Raw genomic sequence first — 20,502 nt, forward strand, 5'->3', positions numbered from 1 at the left:
GTGCGTGTGTGTGTGTGTGTGGGGTTGGGGGGGGGCATGTTTACTTATTAATTAACCTGCTCATCAGTGACGTCCAAATCACCCCGGCGAGTTTACATTTCCTCCTGAAAATCTCATTAGTGCTTCACCGATGAGGATTCAACACTCAGTCACTCTGCCAACACCACACACACACACACACACACACACACACACACACACACACACACACACACACACACACACACACACACACACACACACACACACACACACAGTACATCATTCAACAGGAGAAAGGCAATCTGTACTCCTGTACCCCCGTCGCACCGTGACATTTCCCCACTGTCTCTTGCGTCCCATATCTCATTTTCCTCCCTCCTTAATCGGATTAACCCCCGGCGTCCCTCAGTGGACCCAGTTTCTCTATCAATGGACGACAGCTTGGCTCCTATAGCAGGCAGCTGCACTAAGTGCCTGTAAGATCGGTCTTTTCACACAGAGATGTAGCTCAAATCACTGGCTGCAGTAATCTGCGCTCTTTAGCGGCGTGAACAAAAGGAGAGGAGGATCTGAATTTGATTCATGTCGAATGCTTTTCCTCTTCATTTGTTCTTCTGGAAGGGAGTGTCTGTTAAATGGTGATGTTAGAGAAAAGGGAGGGACTGCCTACTTTCATTCTGTTCACTTTTAATTCATAAACTGTGAGTAATACAATAATGGATGTACTGTGTTAAGCAGAGGCTGGGAATATTTCACTGTGTATTTGTGTTCTACTCTTGTTTTAATACTACACAGCAGTCTCCATGTTTAACTCTTCCTGTTTAGTCACATGTGTAAAAAGAGCAAGGCTGCGATCCAATAGTGTTTCTGCTTTTAGGTTCTTAACTGAGTGAAACGACCCACAAGTAGCAGTCGTGATAAGAGCTGGTTGAATCCTCTAAATGCTGAGGAAAGGTGCTTCAATGCTTCCTTATCTCCGTCAGCACCTCAAGGGGAAACTTCTGGGTCTCAAAAGGGAAGCCGATGGACAGCAGGGGGCAACTCCACTGTAACATCCAGCAGGGGGCAACTCCACTGTAACATCCAGCAGGGGGCAACTCCACTGTAACATCCAGCAGGGGGCAACTCCACTCTAACATCCAGCAGGGGGCAACTCCACTGGTTGTAAAAAGAAGTCAGATTATATAGAAGTCTATGAGAAAATGTTTCTACTTCTAACTTGATTTATTGTTTGAGTTTATGTCTCAATCTCTAGTTTAAAGTCTTCTTCAATACAAGATGTTCATTTAGTAACTTATGTCCCAATGAAATAGACGATACAGCAGGGTGTTCTTTAGGGCGGGGCTACCTTGTGATTGGCGGGTCGCTTCCACGGTGATGTCCGGTTTGAGTGTTGAACTTTAACCCTTTCATACCGTGTTTTCCCTTCATGAAAGTTACAAAGGTTATACCTGCAACAAGTGAATTTATACAAACATTATTTTCTGTCCTCCTCCCCTCTCAGGTGTTTCTTCGGGAGTCTCTGGAGCATCGGCTGGAGAAGCAGAGAGAGATGGAAGTGATGAGAGCCGCCATGATCATCCAGGCCCACGTCACAGGCTACTTGGCCAGGTACGACTCAATATTCAGTTCTTTGACCGCAGTGGAAAAGTTGTTTTTGAAAGGCGACACCCCAAAAAGCTGCGCATGTCAACTTTATGAATGAAGCATCGAACTATTCGGTGCAGCGCTTATTCTACCCAAACGTTGTAAATGAATTGTGTTGATTTGCTGATTCTGTCCGATACACAGAAAGCAGTACAGGAAGCTGCTGCAGTGCATTGTGGTCATTCAGAAGAACTACCGGGCTTTCTACTGGAGGAGGAAGTTCCTGCTCCTGCGCTGGGCGGCTCTCACCTTCCAGAAACGTGTGCGAGGCCAGCTGGCCCGCCGGGCCTTCAGCCAGCTGATGGAGGAGAGGAAGAGGAGGGAGGAGGAGGAGGAGCGCTGCAGGAGGATGGAGGAGGAGATGGAGAGGTGGGCTAGAAATGGAGAATACAAACCAATAGCTGCTCTCATGTATCATTATTAACCCTAAAAACTGCGCTGACATTTTACTCATTAACATTTTAGTGAGGAATTAAAATAATAAGAAATATAAAGTTGGAATGAGCAGCTATAGACACAGTGATTCATGAAGAAGAGAGCGCAGCTACTTCACATTTAAGACATCTCTTCATGTTAGAATAGGTTATCTAAAAGTACTTTTAAGTATAAAAAATACAAAAACTATTTTGATTCAAATTGTGGCCTCAGTCCTATGAATAGTGACTCAAACTTAAAAAGGTCACCTTGTCAGTAAGAGCAGTAACTGTACAATGTAAATGTCTTCAAATCCCCAATTCCCCGAACTAATATGGAGGACATGACCTCTGTATCCTCAGCAGTATCTGCAGCCTGAGGGAGCTGACTCCCACACCGTCTCTGAAAAGTGAACTGTAGTATAAAAAACTCTGACGGATGGAGACTAAATAAACAGACAATGATCATGTAGATGAAGTCAAGTTGTACAAACATATACCAGCAATCATTTATGTACACATACGTGGATACTATTTATAAAAAGCTAAGTTTGGTGTAATATCAGTGATGTGCACTTCCTGTCTGACCTTTACAATCTGTAATCTAGATGGGTTTATGGGATTTTAATGCCACGAGGAGACGGGAAATGTAATTACTTTTTGTTTGTGGTAAATCTTATCTTGTGTTTCAGTCAGCTGATATCTGTGTGTGTGTGTGTGTGTGTGTGTGTGTGTGTGTGTGTGTGTGTGTGTGTGTGTGTGTGTGTGTGTGTGTGTGTGTGTGTGTGTGTGTGTGTGTGTGTGTGTGTGTGTGTGTGTGCAGGGAGAGACAGAGGCTGGAGGCTGAGAAACTCGCCAAAGAGGTACGATAATACTGATTATTAAGCCATGAATTTGTGTGAAAAAAGGTGGATTACTTTTTCATTTTTGACATTTCACTGATGATTTGTTGCACAGGAGCGCAGTCTCTATAAGTGTTTGTATTTAAGTTTATCAGACACAATTTTCTTATTATTTTATAAATATTGTATATCAAATCGGAAGGCAGGCAGCACTGTGTATTGATTGTTATTTACTTCAAGCAAGACGTAGGTCAATGTTTTCTATGAAATCTTATGTTCCTTCAATACTTACAGTCTTCAGTTTATTGTCTTTCTGTGCTGGACTGGATCTGCCATTTCATATATGCACTAGAAATAATCTCCATTGTATCCAGTTATTGTTGCCTATAATTTGGCCCACCTGTTCCTAGTACAAATACACTTGTTTTAGGAATTTTGTAAAGATGAGTGTAGGTATCCTCAAGAAGGCAAATTGCTTCTTATTCTGCCTAACTGATTATATCCTAAATAGCTTTTGGTACCATGAGCGCAATAAATAACGTTTTAATGCAGATGAAATGGAAACACCACACTCAGATAGTCTTCAATGTTTTGTCTTTTATCCATCCTCAGGCTGAGGAGGCCAGAAGACTGGAAGAGCTTCATCAGGCGGAGGAGTTGGCCTCTCTGGCTCTGCTTCAGATTCAATCTGCAGGAGCAGCTGCAACATCACCGGACACCTCGGAGAAGGCGGAGGAGACGGAGTCAGCCGAGGCCCTGGAGGGCGCATCAGTACAGGTGGAGGCATCTGAACAGGAGCAGGTGATCCGTCCTCACGAGGCGTCTCAGGTGGAGGAGATCCTGCGACTGGAGCGGGAGATCCAGTCGCTGCAGAGGCAGAAGGAGCGCCAGGAGCTCTCTCTGACAGAAGCCTCCCTCAACCGCCTGCAGCTTCTCCGTGACCAGGAGCTCAGGCGCCTGGAGGACGAAGCCTGCAAGGCAGCGCAACAGTTCCTTGACTCACTGAACTTCGACGAGATCGATGAGTGCGTGAGGAACATCGAGAGCTCCTTGGGAGTTAGCGAAGGGGAGGAGAAGGAGAAAGAGAGCGGACGGAGAAGAGGCGACGAGGAAGAGGTCGATGAAGGGTTTGGGGCTGATGATGAGGCCTTCAAAGACTCACCGAACCCAAGTGAGCACGGCCACTCAGACGGCCAGCGGACAAGCGGGATCCGAACGAGTGATGACTCGTCTGAAGAAGACCCATACGCCAATGATGGTGTGACCCCACCACTGCCGCCAACCACCCTGCTTCACCAGCCGTTGCCTTTACCGCCTGTGCCCCCCGGTGCCTGCCACAGCGCCTCATCCAGCGGGGACTCGGCCTACTGCCGCCCCCAGGCTTCGTCTGAGGCTCAGTCCGATGACCTGGTGGAGCTCATACCGCCAGACGAGGATTCAGACTACGACCAGGATGACTACGATGAGGGTGCCATCGTATCCAGTGGCAGCGTGGCTTTCTCCAACCCTCGCAGTGGCCAGTGGTCTCCTGACTACCGCGGCTCTGTAGGCACCTACAACAGCTCAGGGGCTTACCGCTTCAGCTCAGAGGGCGCTCAGTCATCGGTGAGTTGGGTCCACAAAGTGTAGAAATAAGGTCACTTAGGAGGGTCAATTATAGCCATTTAATACTACGTGTGGGTTACTCTGTATCTGTAGTTCCACACTTCTGCCACATCCGCGTAGTTAGAATATGTCGGATGTGCACAGACAGGCGAAAACCAGGCGCATGCGACCCCCGCAAAAGGGACGTGTCTAATGCTGTGGCGTCACTTTGGTCATGCGGACACCCACGACTCTAGCGGATGTGTCAAGCATAACTCAAGCATTACAATAAATGTATTCAGTTATGCTAACTTTGTACGTCATAAATGTCTCATCTCTGTTGTTTTTATTCCAGTTTGAGGACAGCGAGGACGACTTCGACAGGTTCGACACCGATGACGAGCTTTCATATCGGCGGGATTCAGTCTACAGCTGCGTCACGCTCCCATACTTCCACAGCTTCCTCATCATCAAAGGTATCTTCTTCATTACAGTTCTTAATACTTCTTCAAGAAAAGTAATCTATAGTGCAGGAGAAGAGATAATTCCCCTTTCGAACAATACAGTATTATAGGATTACCCAGATTGATTTGAATTGAAACATGCCTGTTGTTTTTAATATTTAAAAATGTTTAAATTACGCTGGTTGGCTAAAGAGGGAACTAGTAGTAATAGTTTGATGTAGCTTCCTTTATATTCCATCCTCACATCAAATTCTGCCCTCCAGGTGATTTTAAGCATGAAATGTCATGTGATATCTAACGTCCCTCTGTCCCCTCCACATTCGTAGAGATTTAGCAGAAGATTGTGAACACGTGAGTAAAAATGTCATATTTTCCTCTCCAGGCGGTCTGATAAACACGTGGAAGCGGCGCTGGTGCGTTCTGAAGGACGAGACCTTCCTGTGGTTTCGGGCCAAGCAGGAGGCTCTGAAGCAGGGCTGGCTCCACAAGAAGGGAGGGGGCTCGTCTACGCTGTCCCGCCGCAACTGGAAGCGCCGCTGGTTCGTGCTGCGGCAGAGCAAACTCATGTACTTTGAGAATGACGGCGAGGAGAAGATGAAGGGGGTGCTGGACATGCATGATGCCAAGTAAGAACTAATCTGTCAACCTCGAAAACAAACCAGAAAGAGTCCAACTCCAGTTCTAACTCCCAAAAACATTTATTTTGTGTTGATCGTATTAATAGAATTTTCTTTGCCGCAGTTTGACACAGTAGCCGAGTAGTGTATTAAATATTAGATATTAAAGCGGAAAGTATTGAATTAGCTGCAGATTATTAAATAAGAATGTGTGTCCCCTTCAGGGGCTGCTCAAATTAATTCAGAAAACTAAACATCTAAGACTTTTTTATGACTTTTAAACATGCATACTATACTAGACAGACAGAGAGACAGACAGATAGACAGACAGACAGACAGACAGACAGAGATTCAGACAGACAGACAGACAGACACTTTATTAATCCCCAGGGAAATTAAGGCATCCAGTAGTTTAAAAGACATGACATACAACATTACCCACCTATGACAGATTATACTATGACATACTATACTATGACATATTATACTATGACAGATTATACTATGACAGATTATACTATGACAGTTTATACTATGACAGTTTATACTATGACATACTATACTATGACATATTATACTATGACAGATTATACTATGACAGATTATACTATGACATATTATAATTTGACATATTATACTATGACAGATTATACTATGACATATTATACTATGGCATATTATACTATGACAGATTATACTATGACAGATTATACTATGACATATTATACTATGGCATATTATACTATGACAGATTATACTATGACATATTATACTATGACATACTATACTATGACATATTATACTATGACAGATTATACTATGACAGATTATACTATGACATATTATAATTTGACATATTATACTATGACAGATTATACTATGACATATTATACTATGGCATATTATACTATGACAGATTATACTATGACAGATTATACTATGACATATTATACTATGGCATATTATACTATGACAGATTATACTATGACAGATTATACTATGACATACTATACTATGGCATATTATAGTATGACAGATTATACTATGACATATTATACTATGACATATTATACTATGGCATATTATACTATGACAGATTATACTATGACAGATTATACTATGACATATTATACTATGGCATATTATACTATGACAGATTATACTATGACAGATTATACTATGACATATTATACTATGGCATATTATACTATGACAGATTATACTATGACAGATTATACTATGACATACTATACTATGGCATATTATAGTATGACAGATTATACTATGACATATTATACTATGACAGATTATAATATGACATATTATACTATGACAGATTATACTATGACATACTATACTATGACAGATTATACTATGACATACTATACTATGACATATTATACTATGACAGATTATACTATGACAGATTATACTATGACATATTATACTATGGCATATTATACTATGACATATTATACTATGACAGATTATACTATGACAGATTATACCATGACATACTATACTATGACATACTATACTATGACATATTATAATATGTCATATTATACTATGACAGATTATACCATGACATATTATACTATGACATATTATAATATGTCATATTATACTATGACAGATTATACTATGACAGATTATACCATGACATACTATACTATGACATACTATACTATGACATTTTATAATATTACATATTATACTATGACAGATTATACCATGACATACTATACTATGACATATTATAATATGTCATATTATACTATGACAGATTATACCATGACATACTATACTATGACATATTATAATATGTCATATTATACTATGACTGATTATACCATGACATATTATACTATGACATATTATAATATGTCATATTATACTATGACAGATTATACCATGACATACTATACTATGACATATTATAATATGTCATATTATACTATGACAGATTATACCATGACATACTATACTATGACATATTATAATATGTCATATTATACTATGACTGATTATACCATGACATATTATACTATGACATATTATAATATGTCATATTATACTATGACAGATTATACCATGACATACTATACTATGACATATTATAATATGACATATTATACTATGACAGTTTATACTATGACATACTATACTATGACAGATTATAATATGACATATTATACTATGACAGTTTATACTATGACATACTATACTATGACATACTATACTATGACATATTATAATATTGCATATTATACTATGACAGATTATACTATGACAGTTTATACTATGACATACTATACTATGACATACTATACTATGACATATTATAATATTGCATATTATACTATGACAGATTATACTATGACATACTATACTATGACATATTATACCATGACATACTATACTATGACAGATTATAATATGACAGTTTATACTATGACAGTTTATACTATGACATACTATACTATGACATACTATACTATGACATATTATAATCCCAACTGAAAGATGACACACCTCTTGAGCGATCTCCTAACTCTTTATGTTGTGATCTGCAGGGAGATCATTGACAACACCGGTAAGGAGAACGGAATCAACATAGTGATGCCAGAGAGGACCTTCCACCTGATTGCAGAGTCTGCTGAAGATGCCAGGTTAGTGGTGTTTGTCTCACATGTACTGTCCTAACCCAAAATAAAACATGTGTAAGTCAGTCTGTATAGCACCTATACAGAAGGAAATTACAATAAAAATATGAAAATATATCTGAATTAAACATGTAAGAGTTTTTAGAAGTGGTAGTTCTTTTCATTTCTCTCCAACTCCTTCTAGTTTTATTATTATACTCACCGTACATTATAATGAGCAGAAGGTGTTGTCCTCTGGGGTCGCTGTGCCGGTCGCCCATGGCAACGCATTGATTACCTTTCAGAGGGACAGTCCACTTCCTGTGTGTGTGTGTCTGATGTTGTTTCCATGGTTACAGCCAGTGGTTCAGCGTGCTGAGTCAGGTCCACGGCTCCACAGAGCAGGAGATCAGAGAGATGCACGATGAGCAGGCAAACCCTCAAAATGCTGTGGTGAGTACTGTGGAGGAAGCAAAGCACTGTGGGAAATTGAGTTGTATAAGAGTTTTAATACTGTATGCCGGGCTGGGAGTTTGTGGGAAGAAAAATACTTATTTTATTTATTATTGGTGCTAAACACGGATAAAGTCAAAATCTTAAAAGCATTTCAGGATTAACTCTATAATTAAGTAGTGAATATAAAAATTAGTGTCAGTTAAAAGCTTTTGTTTTATGACGTAATATGACTTTGTTTATGACATCTTTATGGCATACTTTACTATGAGTTTTTTATGACGTACTATACTATGGCTATTCAAAATTGTTTAAATATTACATACTATACTATTACTTTAGAAGTTTCATAGATAAAAAAGCTGCACAGAATTCTCTTGTTTTTTGATAAACCAGAGAATTAAATACCTGAAAAATCAAAGTACCTCTTTACTGCAACTCTGACCCCCGTGATCTAAAACATCCTGAGGTATTAAATACATAGAAACATTTCCAAAACACTGGCAGAGTATGTTAATGTCCAGATGCATCTTTTCATCCTGTCACCTTTAACACACTTCATCTATACTTCATCCACTCCTCCCTCTTTCTGTTCTGTTGTGCCACACCCTGTTTTCAGTGTTGCACCTGTGAGTGAATGTGTTGCTGTGTGTGCAAGATAATTGGTTTCAATGGGGCAGAAGACGAAGAAGAAGAAAAAGACGAAGAAGGTCAAACTCATTATCCTAACTCTGAACACTGTCGCTGCACCGTCCTCTCTCCCTCTGTCTCTTCAGGGAACGCTGGACGTGGGGATGATCGATTCGGTGTGTGCGTCAGATAATCCAGAGAGGTGAGGACATCAAACATCACGTCTGTGCTTCACACACACTCTGTTTCACACACTATAGCAAAGTGAAGGAACCACAGTGATGATGCTTCTTTTGTCATGCATCAGGTTTAATATCTATTTCAGTTGTAAACGCTTATTTAGGGATTCTTCATGGTTTCCGGTCTTAAATTTGCTATTCAATGCCATGTTACATTTAGTTTTATTTCCATTTGAGCCTCCAGGGGGCGCTGCACTTGGAAGAAGATTTGAAAATCATGTAGTTTTAAACATTTATCCAACACAGAAACGTAATAATTCCTGTTGTATGACTTCAAACTGCTCAGATGTGTTAAAAGACTTGTTTTTTTATTGCATAATAAGCTAAGACATCCTGGAAGAAGATATCTTGTATCTTAATGGGACCTTACATCTCCTTTATGACATTATATGACTTTGGCTTCCATAAGTTTGTCATCTGGTGTGAAGATCAAAGCTTCATGAGAGCGTTTGTGATTCAGCTGTTATGGAAGCGTTGGACGAGTGTCGTCTTCTTCTCATTAACTGCATTTCTGAACCGTCACAGGCCGAACTCCTTCGTCATGATCACTGCGAACCGCGTGCTGCACTGCAACGCCGACACGCCCGAGGAGATGCACCACTGGATCACTCTGCTGCAGCGCTCCAAAGGAGACACGCGCGTCGACGGCCAGGAGTTCATCATCCGAGGTGACGACTCTCTCACTTTACTCCTCAAGGCCTGGAGTCTATCCCAGAATGCATTTAGGCAGAAAGAAGATCAGATTTACTGCAACACAGAGATGTGAACAAAGTTAGAGGAACATCTGTAAGTTGGTTGTAGAAGCTGATGACCTCGATCTTTCTTTTTTAATTTTACTTGAAAAAGTAGAAAAACATTTCTGAATGTATTTGTAAGTTATTTATTAATCTAAAAATACAAGATAAGAACAGATCACTTTATTGAACAGTGAATCTATACGTTGCAGAGAAAACAACAAGTTCTGGTTTTACACATTTGTAAACCTGCAGGTTTGGCAGTTTACACCAAACTGTAGATAAATAAACTCCAAAGAAAATAAATGTTCAAAATATTTTGTGCAATGTGCAAGTTTTAGCAGAATAATCGGCACATTTACAAAATGTATTGCTGCTACAAATATCTGATTCCTTTATTTTATTATTATTATTATTATTAGTTAATAATAATAATAATAATAATAATAATAATAATAATAATAATAATAATAATAATAATAATACAAAATAAAATAAAAATATTATTATTTAAAGTTAAATTTAAATTTAAATGATTTCACCTATTTGAAGCTAATATACTTGAAAGATTCTTGCTTTTTTCGACTTGTATCGTCATGATTGTTTGCACTTAATGTTGCTTTGGACAAACGCGTCGGCTACATGAACTGTAATGTAATGTAATCATTTCCACCAGGCTGGCTGCACAAAGAAATGAGGAACAGCACCAAAGCCTCGCTGAAGCTGAAGAAGCGCTGGTTCCTGCTTACCCACAATTCCCTGGACTACTACAAGAGCTCCGAACGTAACGCCCTGAAGATGGGGACGCTGGTGCTGAACAGCCTGTGCTCCGTGGTTCAGCCCGACGATAAGGTCCACAAAGAAACCGGTAAGAAAAAGAAATAATAGGATTTAAATTGCTTCTGAATTAAGATGAACCTGAGCGCCAAAATGCTTTTTTAACCTTCTTTCATACGTGGTGTAACGTGACTCATTTCTTTGGGCTCTTCTTGGCGTCATCGTCCCGACAGGCTACTGGAACGTGATCGTGTACGGCCGTAAACACTCGTACCGTCTCTACTGTAAGCTGCTGAACGAGGCCACACGTTGGGCCAACTCTATCCAGAATGTCATCGACACCAAAGCTCCCATCGACACGCCGACGCAGCAGCTCATCCAGGACATCAAGGTAGGAAACCTCTTAACACTCGGATACAGAGTCATTGTTGCAGAGAAGGATCGTTCGAAAGTCTGCAGCTTAATTCAAAAATACTTTTCACTTTTTAAACAGCTTGAGATCACTATTAAAGATTTGTTATTTTAGTTTGAATTTACAATTTAGTTAGTTTTCAGAGTCTTTGCTTCTCTTACTTTCTGTTCTACAGAAACGTTTTCGCTTGTAATATACACATTACCATAATGTTCAATGTTTAATCTTCAAGATGCTATAATGTTCGATGTGAAAGAATTGCGGCATTCAGTTTCAGTTTTTCTTTAATATATATATATATATATATATATATATATATATATATATATATATATATATATATACATAATAACCCTGATTTCGATTGAGAGGAAACTGTAGCTACATGCAAACTTCACACAGCAAGAAGATGAAAAAGTTACTTTTTTCATTGAATTGTGACGGGAACAAACCCAATCTCTAACTTAACTCCAGTACATCTGCAGCCCAGATAGAGTTTAAAGTCCTCGTTTCAAAAACTGCCGTCACGCCAGTAAACTCTCAGATAATCATCAGAGCATCATGTGTAATGCACATAATCATCTCTGCAGGAAAACTGTCTGAACTCGGAGGTGGTGGAGCAGATCTACAAGAGGAACCCCATCCTCCGCTACAGCCACCACCCGCTGCACTCGCCGCTGCTGCCGCTGCCCTACGGAGACATCCACCTCACCGGTGAGTCACACGGATAACGACACGGGAAACAGGGACAGGCGACTGAAACATCAGCAAATATAAGTTCCTAAATTCAGAAAGTCAATCTTTTAATTATTTGAATAGCGCCATCACAGGACTCCACCTTTTTAAAAGCCTTAAAGCGAGTTATTAATTCATATTTCTTTCTCATGTCATGCTTTTGAATCTATTATATGAGGGAGCGTTAGGTTTACACACCTGACTGATACATTTAATGACCGTAAGCTTTAACTACTGCCTTCAAAAACACATTTAGTTTCCAATATCTGTGTTGTAATGTGCTGTGTCATGTTATTATTACACAGTGGCAGAAAAGATGCATTTCAATGGAGAATTTACAAGCAATAAAAAGGTGTTTTTGAATTTTTCACAATGTAAAACTATGAATTGTTTCCACTAGCAAAGATTAAATGTACAGATTTTTAAAGGGATTTTGGTGGTGGTCTCTCCTTTAAGATGACCACTTTGTTTACGGGTGAAGCTTCAGGCAAAGAAATAAGAACACTGGACGTTAGCTAGCATCCCCACTTTGCTATAAGTCGTAAACCGACCACAGACACAGTGATGCACTATAAGGACTCACCTCTTCCCTCTGCTCTGCGCAGCTCTGAGAAACAGAAGCTACACAACGCTGCAGGACGAAGCCCTCAAAGTGTTCAGCTCTCTGCAGCACCTGGAGGGCGTGGCTGACCCGGTGCCCGTCATCCAGGGCATCCTGCAGACCGGCCAGGAGCTCAAGCCGCTGCGGGACGAGCTCTACTGCCAGCTGATGAAGCAGACGATGCGGACGCCACAGCCCGGCAGCCCTGAGAACCTCTGCAGCTGGAAGATCCTGGCGTGCATGTCCTGCACCTTCATCCCAACCAGGAGCATCCTCAGATACCTCAAGTTCCACCTGAAGAGGCACGTTTACAGATGCAGACACTTTGTGTCTCCAGGAAACGATGGTTTTATTTATAGATTAATATACAGTATTTGTTTTTCACCTGTTTTTCAATATAAATTAAGATTTATCACAAAAACAAAACAGAAAGAAAGACACATAAATGCACCTCTTATAAATCATAATACTGTTAGTGAAGTAAACAAGATAAAGACAATTAAATACAGACATGTGTCAGTAAAAAAAATAGAATTAAAGAAAAAAATAATAATAAGAAAGAAAGAAATAATAATAACAAAATGTGTTGTTGCAATTTAGCAGTTTGTATTGAGCTGGGAGGTTGAGATAAATAATGATGAGTAATAGTAGTGATGAACATGGAGGATGTAATCTGTTGCTGTAATCTCTCACATTGACTAATCCACCTCGCTCTCTCCGCAGGACTCGAGAGCTCCTCCCCGACTCGGAGATGGATCGTTACGCCGCCTTCGCCCTCGACTCGCTGAGGAAGACTCGATCCAGGGAGAACGTCCCGTCGCAGGAGGAGATCCGCTCCATCGTGGCCCGGCAGGACATGAGCACCACCGTTCACTGCCACGGAGGAGGCTCCTGCAAGATCACCATCAACTCACACACAACCGCCGGAGAGGTCGGTGACAGCCACTCGTTTGAAACATGTTCAAATACAAGATGTGTCATTTCTCTGCAAGAATCTTAAGATTTGAATCGATCACATTTAAAAGTGCTAAAAGTCTTGTTCTGTGTGTGTCAGGTGGTGGAGAAGCTGATCCGAGGCCTGGCCATGGAGGACAGCAGGAACATGTTCGCTCTGTTTGAACACAACGACACCACAGAGAAAGCCATCGAGAGCCGCACGGTGGTGGCCGACGTGCTCGCCAAGTTTGAAAAGTAAGCGCGATGGAGTCCGTGTGTGAGAGTATGTTTTTTGTGACAATAGCAGACTTCATAAACTGTCTCTCTGCTCTCCAGGCTGTCAGCCAGTCCGGACGAACACAACACTGGCTGGAAGTTTTACTTCAAGCTTTACTGCTTCTTGGACACAGAAAATGTTCCCAAAGACAGCGTGGAGTTTGCCTTCATGTTTGAACAGGTGAGACGAAGTCAAACAAAACTGTATGTTGTGCAGATCCATCAGACTGAAGCTCATCCGTCCAATTTATCATCGAATCTGCACACACAATCAGTAACTTTGCTTTTCATGCATGGTAACTGCTCCCCAATTTATGTTAATTATAACCTAATAATATTTATTAAAGCACACAAGTCTCCCCAAAACACAAACAAACCAACATGTCCGATATGTAATGTATTTAAAAATAATTCAGATTTGTAATTTTGTCATCTTTTTTAATCTGATTTTAGGTTTTAGATGTTTTTAGAGTTTTAGAGTTTCTGACGCATCTGAGCTCATTTTATTCAATATAAATTATAAGAATATAGATTTTTTAATTTCTTATATTCGTCAAGACATTGAAACATTAATATTTTTGGTATTGTAGCTGAACTTATGTATAGTATTACAACCTGTTGCTCTGGTGGTAAGAAAACATCTCAGTTTGTAATAAATCAGGTGTCTTAGAGTTGTTGTGTTTCATGTATTGCAGTTGTATTGACAGAAACATAACTTCTATCTATTCTAATCTGACGTTTTGTCCGTCTGCTGTCTGAAGGCCCATGAAGCTGTGATCCGCGGTCAGTATCCGGGTCCTGAGGAGACGCTCCAGTTCCTGGCTGCCCTGAGGCTTCAGTACCTCCAGGGGGATCACAGCTCCCAGGCCAAAGTCCCCGAGATGTCCCAGGTATTCCCCATGGTGCGGTTGCGGGCCCGGGTGCAGAATTCGGCCAAGACGTTCGCTCCGGGCACAGGCTCGGTGGCCGACCGCTCGGGGACGTCGGAAAGGAAACGCTCGAGCTTCCTGGAGGGAACGCTGAGGCGGAGCTTCAGGAGCGGCTCGCTGAGTCGGCAGAAGCTGGAGGAGGAGAACAGTCTGGAGGCGTGGATGAGGGAGGAGGCGACAGCGGTGAGAACAAGTGTCATGGACAAGTGGAAGAAGCTGCAAGGGATGAACCAGGAACAGGCCATGGTCAAATACATGACTGTGGCTAAGGAGTGGCAGGGATACGGATCCACGCTGTTCAACGTGGAGGTGAGGAGAGATTTAGGATCCCTTGTTGGAACATTTGTCATATTTTACGAAATTATATTATTTTGATATTTATCTTTTAATTTCAAATATATAATAGAAATTCGATACAAATTGTATTTGAAAATAGATTAAAATGTCATCCAATACATTCCTAATGATAATAAAATAATATCATATATATTCTTTGTACTTTAATGCTCATACTTTTGTACTTTTACATCCACTTGTAATATAATACTTTCTACACTATGGTATTGCTCCGAGGACCTCGTCCACCAAAACTGTTTCTGCTTGTCCTTTAGTGCCGGGACGGCTCATTCCCCTCCGAGCTGTGGTTGGGTGTGAGCCGGGAAGCCATATCGGTGTACAAACGAGGGGAGCCGTGGCCTCTGGAGGTTTTCCCGTACGAACAGATTCTCTCCTTCGGAGCTCCGCTGGCCAGCTCCTACAAGATCGCTGTGGAGGGCCGAGAGTTAGTGTTTGATACGCAAATGGTTCGTACGACAAAACTAAATGATGTGATCATCAGCAGTAAATGTGCCTTTTGCAAGGAAATCAACTGACGTGAAACTTCTAAACTAATTCATTCAATGTAATCACTGCTGTTATAACTGCTGCTGTGACCAAGTGCTAAGGGGAGATACTAATGGGGCAAACGTTTGAATTAAATGGACACTTGTCCATTTGATTACTTACATTAGGACAAATGTTTTTGGTATTAAAAAACAGGCTCAAAATTGTTGTCATATTACAGTCAAAGGTTTTTCTCAAGTATTTTTATCACTCCATAGATCATAAAAACCCTCAATAGTAATAGAAAATCCATGTTGTTAGTAATAAGCTGTATAAATGAGAGAATATTATGATGATGGGTTCAAACTGTTTTCTATTATCAGGTTTAAGGGAACTATAGAACTTCCTCAGTTGATTACTTATATTAATACAATATTGTTTGACAGGTTCAAAGTTTCATGTTGTTCACATGTCAAAGGTTTGTACAGATTCTGGATCTGTCTTTGTATCACTCCATAAATCACTAAATCCTGTCAACACACGGAACTCTGTGCATCTCCTGCATGTAGTGAGTGTAGCGTGTATAACATGAGCTGTGAGTGACATGTGAACAAAGCCCTCTGCACAAAGCTTCAGAATATAGAGAGGAATGAAAGTGGAAAGTTTGGTGTATGTAAGTGCTACTGAAGTGGAGACTTCTGCTGAAGAGTGTGAGAAAAAGCTCCTTTAAAGATATGTATTGTAACATTCATACATGTTGTACACACTACAGGTGAACAGAGTCATACATGTTGTACACACTACAGGTGAACAGAGTCATACATGTTGTACACACTACAGGTGAACAGAGTCATACATGTTGTACACACTACAGGTGAACAGAGTCATACATGTTGTACACACTACAGGTGAACAGGGTCATACATGTTGTACACACTACAGGTGAACAGAGTCATACATGTTGTACACACTACAGGTGAACAGAGTCATACATGTTGTACACACTACAGGTGAACAGAGTCATACATGTTGTACACACTACAGGTGAACAGAGTCAAACATGTTGTACACACTACAGGTGAACAGAGTCATACATGTTGTACACACTACAGGTGAACAGAGTCATACATGTTGTACACACTACAGGTGAACAGAGTCATACATGTTGTACACACTACAGGTGAACAGAGTCATACATGTTGTACACACTACAGGTGAACAGAGTCATACATGTTGTACACACTACAGGTGAACAGGGTCATACATGTTGTACACACTACAGGTGAACAGAGTCATACATGTTGTACACACTACAGGTGAACAGGGTCAAACATGTAACTAACAGATATCAGCATGAAGCTTCCCCACTTCATGACTCACATCAACACAAGTTTATATTACAAGTGTTCATGTTTAAATATGTACATGAGACATTATGTAATGTAGCTGTATGAGAGTTTAGGAGAAATCTACACAAACAAACACACAAAGTTAGAAACATGGATGTGAATTCTGATGTTTTCTTTACACTCGTCTAAAAGAAGACGTGTTATGGAAGCCCAAACTCTCGTGTTATTGCCCACAGTGTCTCGTCTTAAATCATAAATCTTCACACATCTAAAGCGTGCAGATAATGAAATGAAACACCGCCCTTTAATCCTGAAACATCAGGAACTATACAAACACTCCTCTTCCTCTCCTCTGCAGGTCATGGACATCGCCAAGCTGATGAAGGCCTACATCAGCATGATCGTTAAGAAGCGCTACAGCAACTGTCAGTCCGTCAGCAGCCACGGCAGCCAGTGTAGCGCCTGGTGAACTCCGCCCTTTAACCTTTGACCTTATGGCCACTTGCCGGATTGCCGCAGAGGGCCGAGCGCGGCTGCCGCTGCAGCTGGCCATACATTGACGCCCATCCTCGGCGCTCTGCAGAGAGCAGCTCGTACATTTGACGTGTCGGACAGACTCTGTGAATGCTGGAGACAAACCACAACGCTCTTAATGTTGAGCAGCTCAAACTATGTTCCATTCCAAAACATCAAACATCCACATCTGATCATCACAAGCTGAAAGGAAAGCTGCTTTCTTTGGTTGCCAACCTTTTCAAAACTCAAGTTACTTAAGAAATCACGAGTCCTAAATTGTAAGTTATCATACGTCAACATTTGTACTTCAACTTCAATATCGTTATTTGTAAGAAAAATTGCATTTGATTAATTAATTTGCCTCCTGATGCCACGAAGGGTTCAAGAACCTCGAAACTAAGGTTTGATGAACATTTACATACTTAAATAGTTTCTACAGTGAAGTCTGAGATAACACAATGTTGTGTTCCACAGCAAAACACAGAAGTGTCAAAGAAGAGGCTCAAAGCATCGACAGGAACAAGAGCTAATGTAGTCATCTGAGAACACAAACGATCGGACATCAATACAAATATATGACGGGAACAATTTATCCAAACTTTTCCTTCCGACACCTCCTGAGGTAGCCAAATACAAACATGCAACAAATTTCCCACTTGTTTCTCAGACCAGACAACTGAAGGTTCAACACAACCTTATTGTTTTCACAGTCCTCATTTATGCAGAGTTTAAGTTTGGATTGTTGCTTCCTGATGCTAATGTGCTGTGGAGCTACAAGGACTGTCGTTGCAGCGTGGGGCTATTTGTTACTGAGGGTTTGTGTGTGTGTGTGTGTGTGTGTGTGTGTGTGTGTGTGTGTGTGTGTGTGTGTGTGTGTGTGTCTGTGTGTCCGTGTGTGTGTGCATGCGTGCATTCAGTTTTAAGAGAGCTGTGTCTAAATGTCTGAATGTAATAATAAGAAAGAAGCAGAGAAGATAAAGAAAATAGTTAAAGCCTACAAGTCTTTTCCTCTGCTTTGAAAAACTCTGGGACTTGACCTTCTAAGCAAATGTTCTGATCTTTTTACTGTAAATAATATGCAACTGTACTCGTCTAAAGCATTTCTAGTTTGTGATTGATTGTTTGGATTGATTTGCTGAGGAATTTGAAGGTCACACACAAAGTGCCTGTTCACACTAAAGCAGGACGAACTGAACTCCAATCAGACTTTGTTTTATCGATGCCACTCTTGTTCCTGTGTAACCAGAATCTGGAAGGTGCTCCCATGTTCCCTTTAACTACCAATGTACTTACACACTGCAGAATCTGTCCAGCTGCGCAGGTCATTTAAGCTTAACTTCAAACATCCATAGATTTCTGTTTAAGCGTACAAATCTGAAGCGCCTTGATGTGTAAACTTGTTGTGATGCACCACATGTCTGTCTCCCAATCTGCAAACTATCCAGAGAACCAGCAATTCTATCCCAAATTTAAAGTGATGAATGTACAGAAGAGAAGCAGGGGCACCCGGGAAAAATGTATTTGATCTCTGAGCACAAAAAGTCCAAATTATAAGTCAGAATTCAGAGAATACAATTAATTATGAGTTTAAATTCATATATTCTTTCCCCCTCAGAATTCTGACTGTAAACTCGGAGCTCAGTTTACTTTGATAGATATACACTTAATATTTTGGGCTTTTTTTTTTTTTACTTTTGTTCTTGCAAAACAGTACCAGAAAAAGAAAACATGAAAAAAAACCTGCATACTAAGAGATAATTAATCATTCCTCTGTTTTGACCACCAGTGCTTCTCGTTTCTATTGTACATAGTTGTACAATTCCACGCACCTGCTAGCACTTACAAATGCGCAAAAGCCACATAATATGTGCCAGAAATTGTCACTTTCATCACCCCCTCCAGATGTAGCACAGTTAGTGAGGCTTTAAAACAGCACCCAATGCCCCTTTAAGTAACTCAGACTGCAAGGATTAAAACATTATTAGTAATAAGTGGTGGATTTGCAATGTAATCAATCATATTTCAGTTTGGATGACTTGCTCAGTTGGACTGTTTGCAGTGTAACATTCCTACAACATTTCACTGGAGCTCCGCGGGCGGCAGATCCATCCAAAGACGCGTGTGCAGGTTTCTTCCACAGTGCCTTGTTGTATATTGTGTACACTTTTGTTTTCCATGTGTGGTTTCTTTTTTGGTATAATGTGCAATGTTATATATATTATATAATCCCGTGGCTGTACATTTTATACTGTAAGTCCTTGCCTTCTATTTTTTCTCCACACAACCATCCATACTGGTATCCTGTTTTTTATCTGTATTAGCTGTGTTATGTATTGAAAGGATGATTCTAACAATAAATGATTACATATTTGGTCTGAAGTCGCATTCACATTTTTGTCTTTATTTTAAAACAGAAATTTGTCAAAACTGACAATCGTCAGAAAGTCTTAATCACATAGAATAAAATAAAAATAAAAAACGCTTTAATTTCTGTCTGATAATCTAACTTGTCTGGTAATGTCACCAGCATCATCATCACACCAAACTCTAGTCCACCTTTAGTTTAGTGGTGACCAGAGTCCCACAGAGCTTGGTGGATACCCCCCTGAATTCATACCGGTATACGGACCGGGGGAGGAGTCTGGCAGCGCTGCAACCCGAACCAGCTGCCCAAAAATGGTGCTGGGTGTCACGTCGATTGGGTCCTGGGGGAAAACAAAATAAGGGCGTTAATTGAAAAGAAAAGAGGCAGGAGGTCGACGAGACGGGCAAAACATCTCTGGAAGTCGGCGAGACGGGAAACACAGCTCTGGGAGCAGGAGTCTAGGGGAGAACTGGAACAGGAGAACTAAACAAGGTTCTGCGATGTCACTGAAAATGTCATCAATACCATAGAACC

General features: G+C 40.5%; 1 protein-coding gene across 1 annotated transcript in view; it reads left to right on the top strand.

Moving 5' to 3' along the window:
• The window catches only part of myo10 (myosin X), a 111,127-nt gene extending 91,145 nt beyond the window's left edge, over positions 1–19,982 (top strand). The window contains exons 22-41 of the mRNA XM_029453290.1: positions 1,487–1,593; positions 1,774–1,998; positions 2,866–2,905; positions 3,497–4,489; positions 4,824–4,944; positions 5,315–5,558; positions 8,126–8,221; positions 8,554–8,647; positions 9,424–9,479; positions 10,042–10,184; positions 10,927–11,118; positions 11,261–11,418; positions 12,030–12,153; positions 12,780–13,077; positions 13,499–13,706; positions 13,830–13,966; positions 14,048–14,168; positions 14,749–15,225; positions 15,528–15,719; positions 17,446–19,982. Coding sequence (XP_029309150.1) covers positions 1,487–1,593; positions 1,774–1,998; positions 2,866–2,905; positions 3,497–4,489; positions 4,824–4,944; positions 5,315–5,558; positions 8,126–8,221; positions 8,554–8,647; positions 9,424–9,479; positions 10,042–10,184; positions 10,927–11,118; positions 11,261–11,418; positions 12,030–12,153; positions 12,780–13,077; positions 13,499–13,706; positions 13,830–13,966; positions 14,048–14,168; positions 14,749–15,225; positions 15,528–15,719; positions 17,446–17,556 — 4,137 coding nt within the window. The 3' untranslated portion in view covers positions 17,557–19,982. The remainder of the gene's footprint in view (positions 1–1,486; positions 1,594–1,773; positions 1,999–2,865; positions 2,906–3,496; positions 4,490–4,823; positions 4,945–5,314; positions 5,559–8,125; positions 8,222–8,553; positions 8,648–9,423; positions 9,480–10,041; positions 10,185–10,926; positions 11,119–11,260; positions 11,419–12,029; positions 12,154–12,779; positions 13,078–13,498; positions 13,707–13,829; positions 13,967–14,047; positions 14,169–14,748; positions 15,226–15,527; positions 15,720–17,445) is intronic.
• The last annotated feature ends 520 nt before the right edge of the window (positions 19,983–20,502 follow it).

The sequence above is a fragment of the Cottoperca gobio genome, chromosome 17, assembly GCF_900634415.1.
Source record: "Cottoperca gobio chromosome 17, fCotGob3.1, whole genome shotgun sequence".
NCBI lineage: Eukaryota > Metazoa > Chordata > Actinopteri > Perciformes > Bovichtidae > Cottoperca > Cottoperca gobio.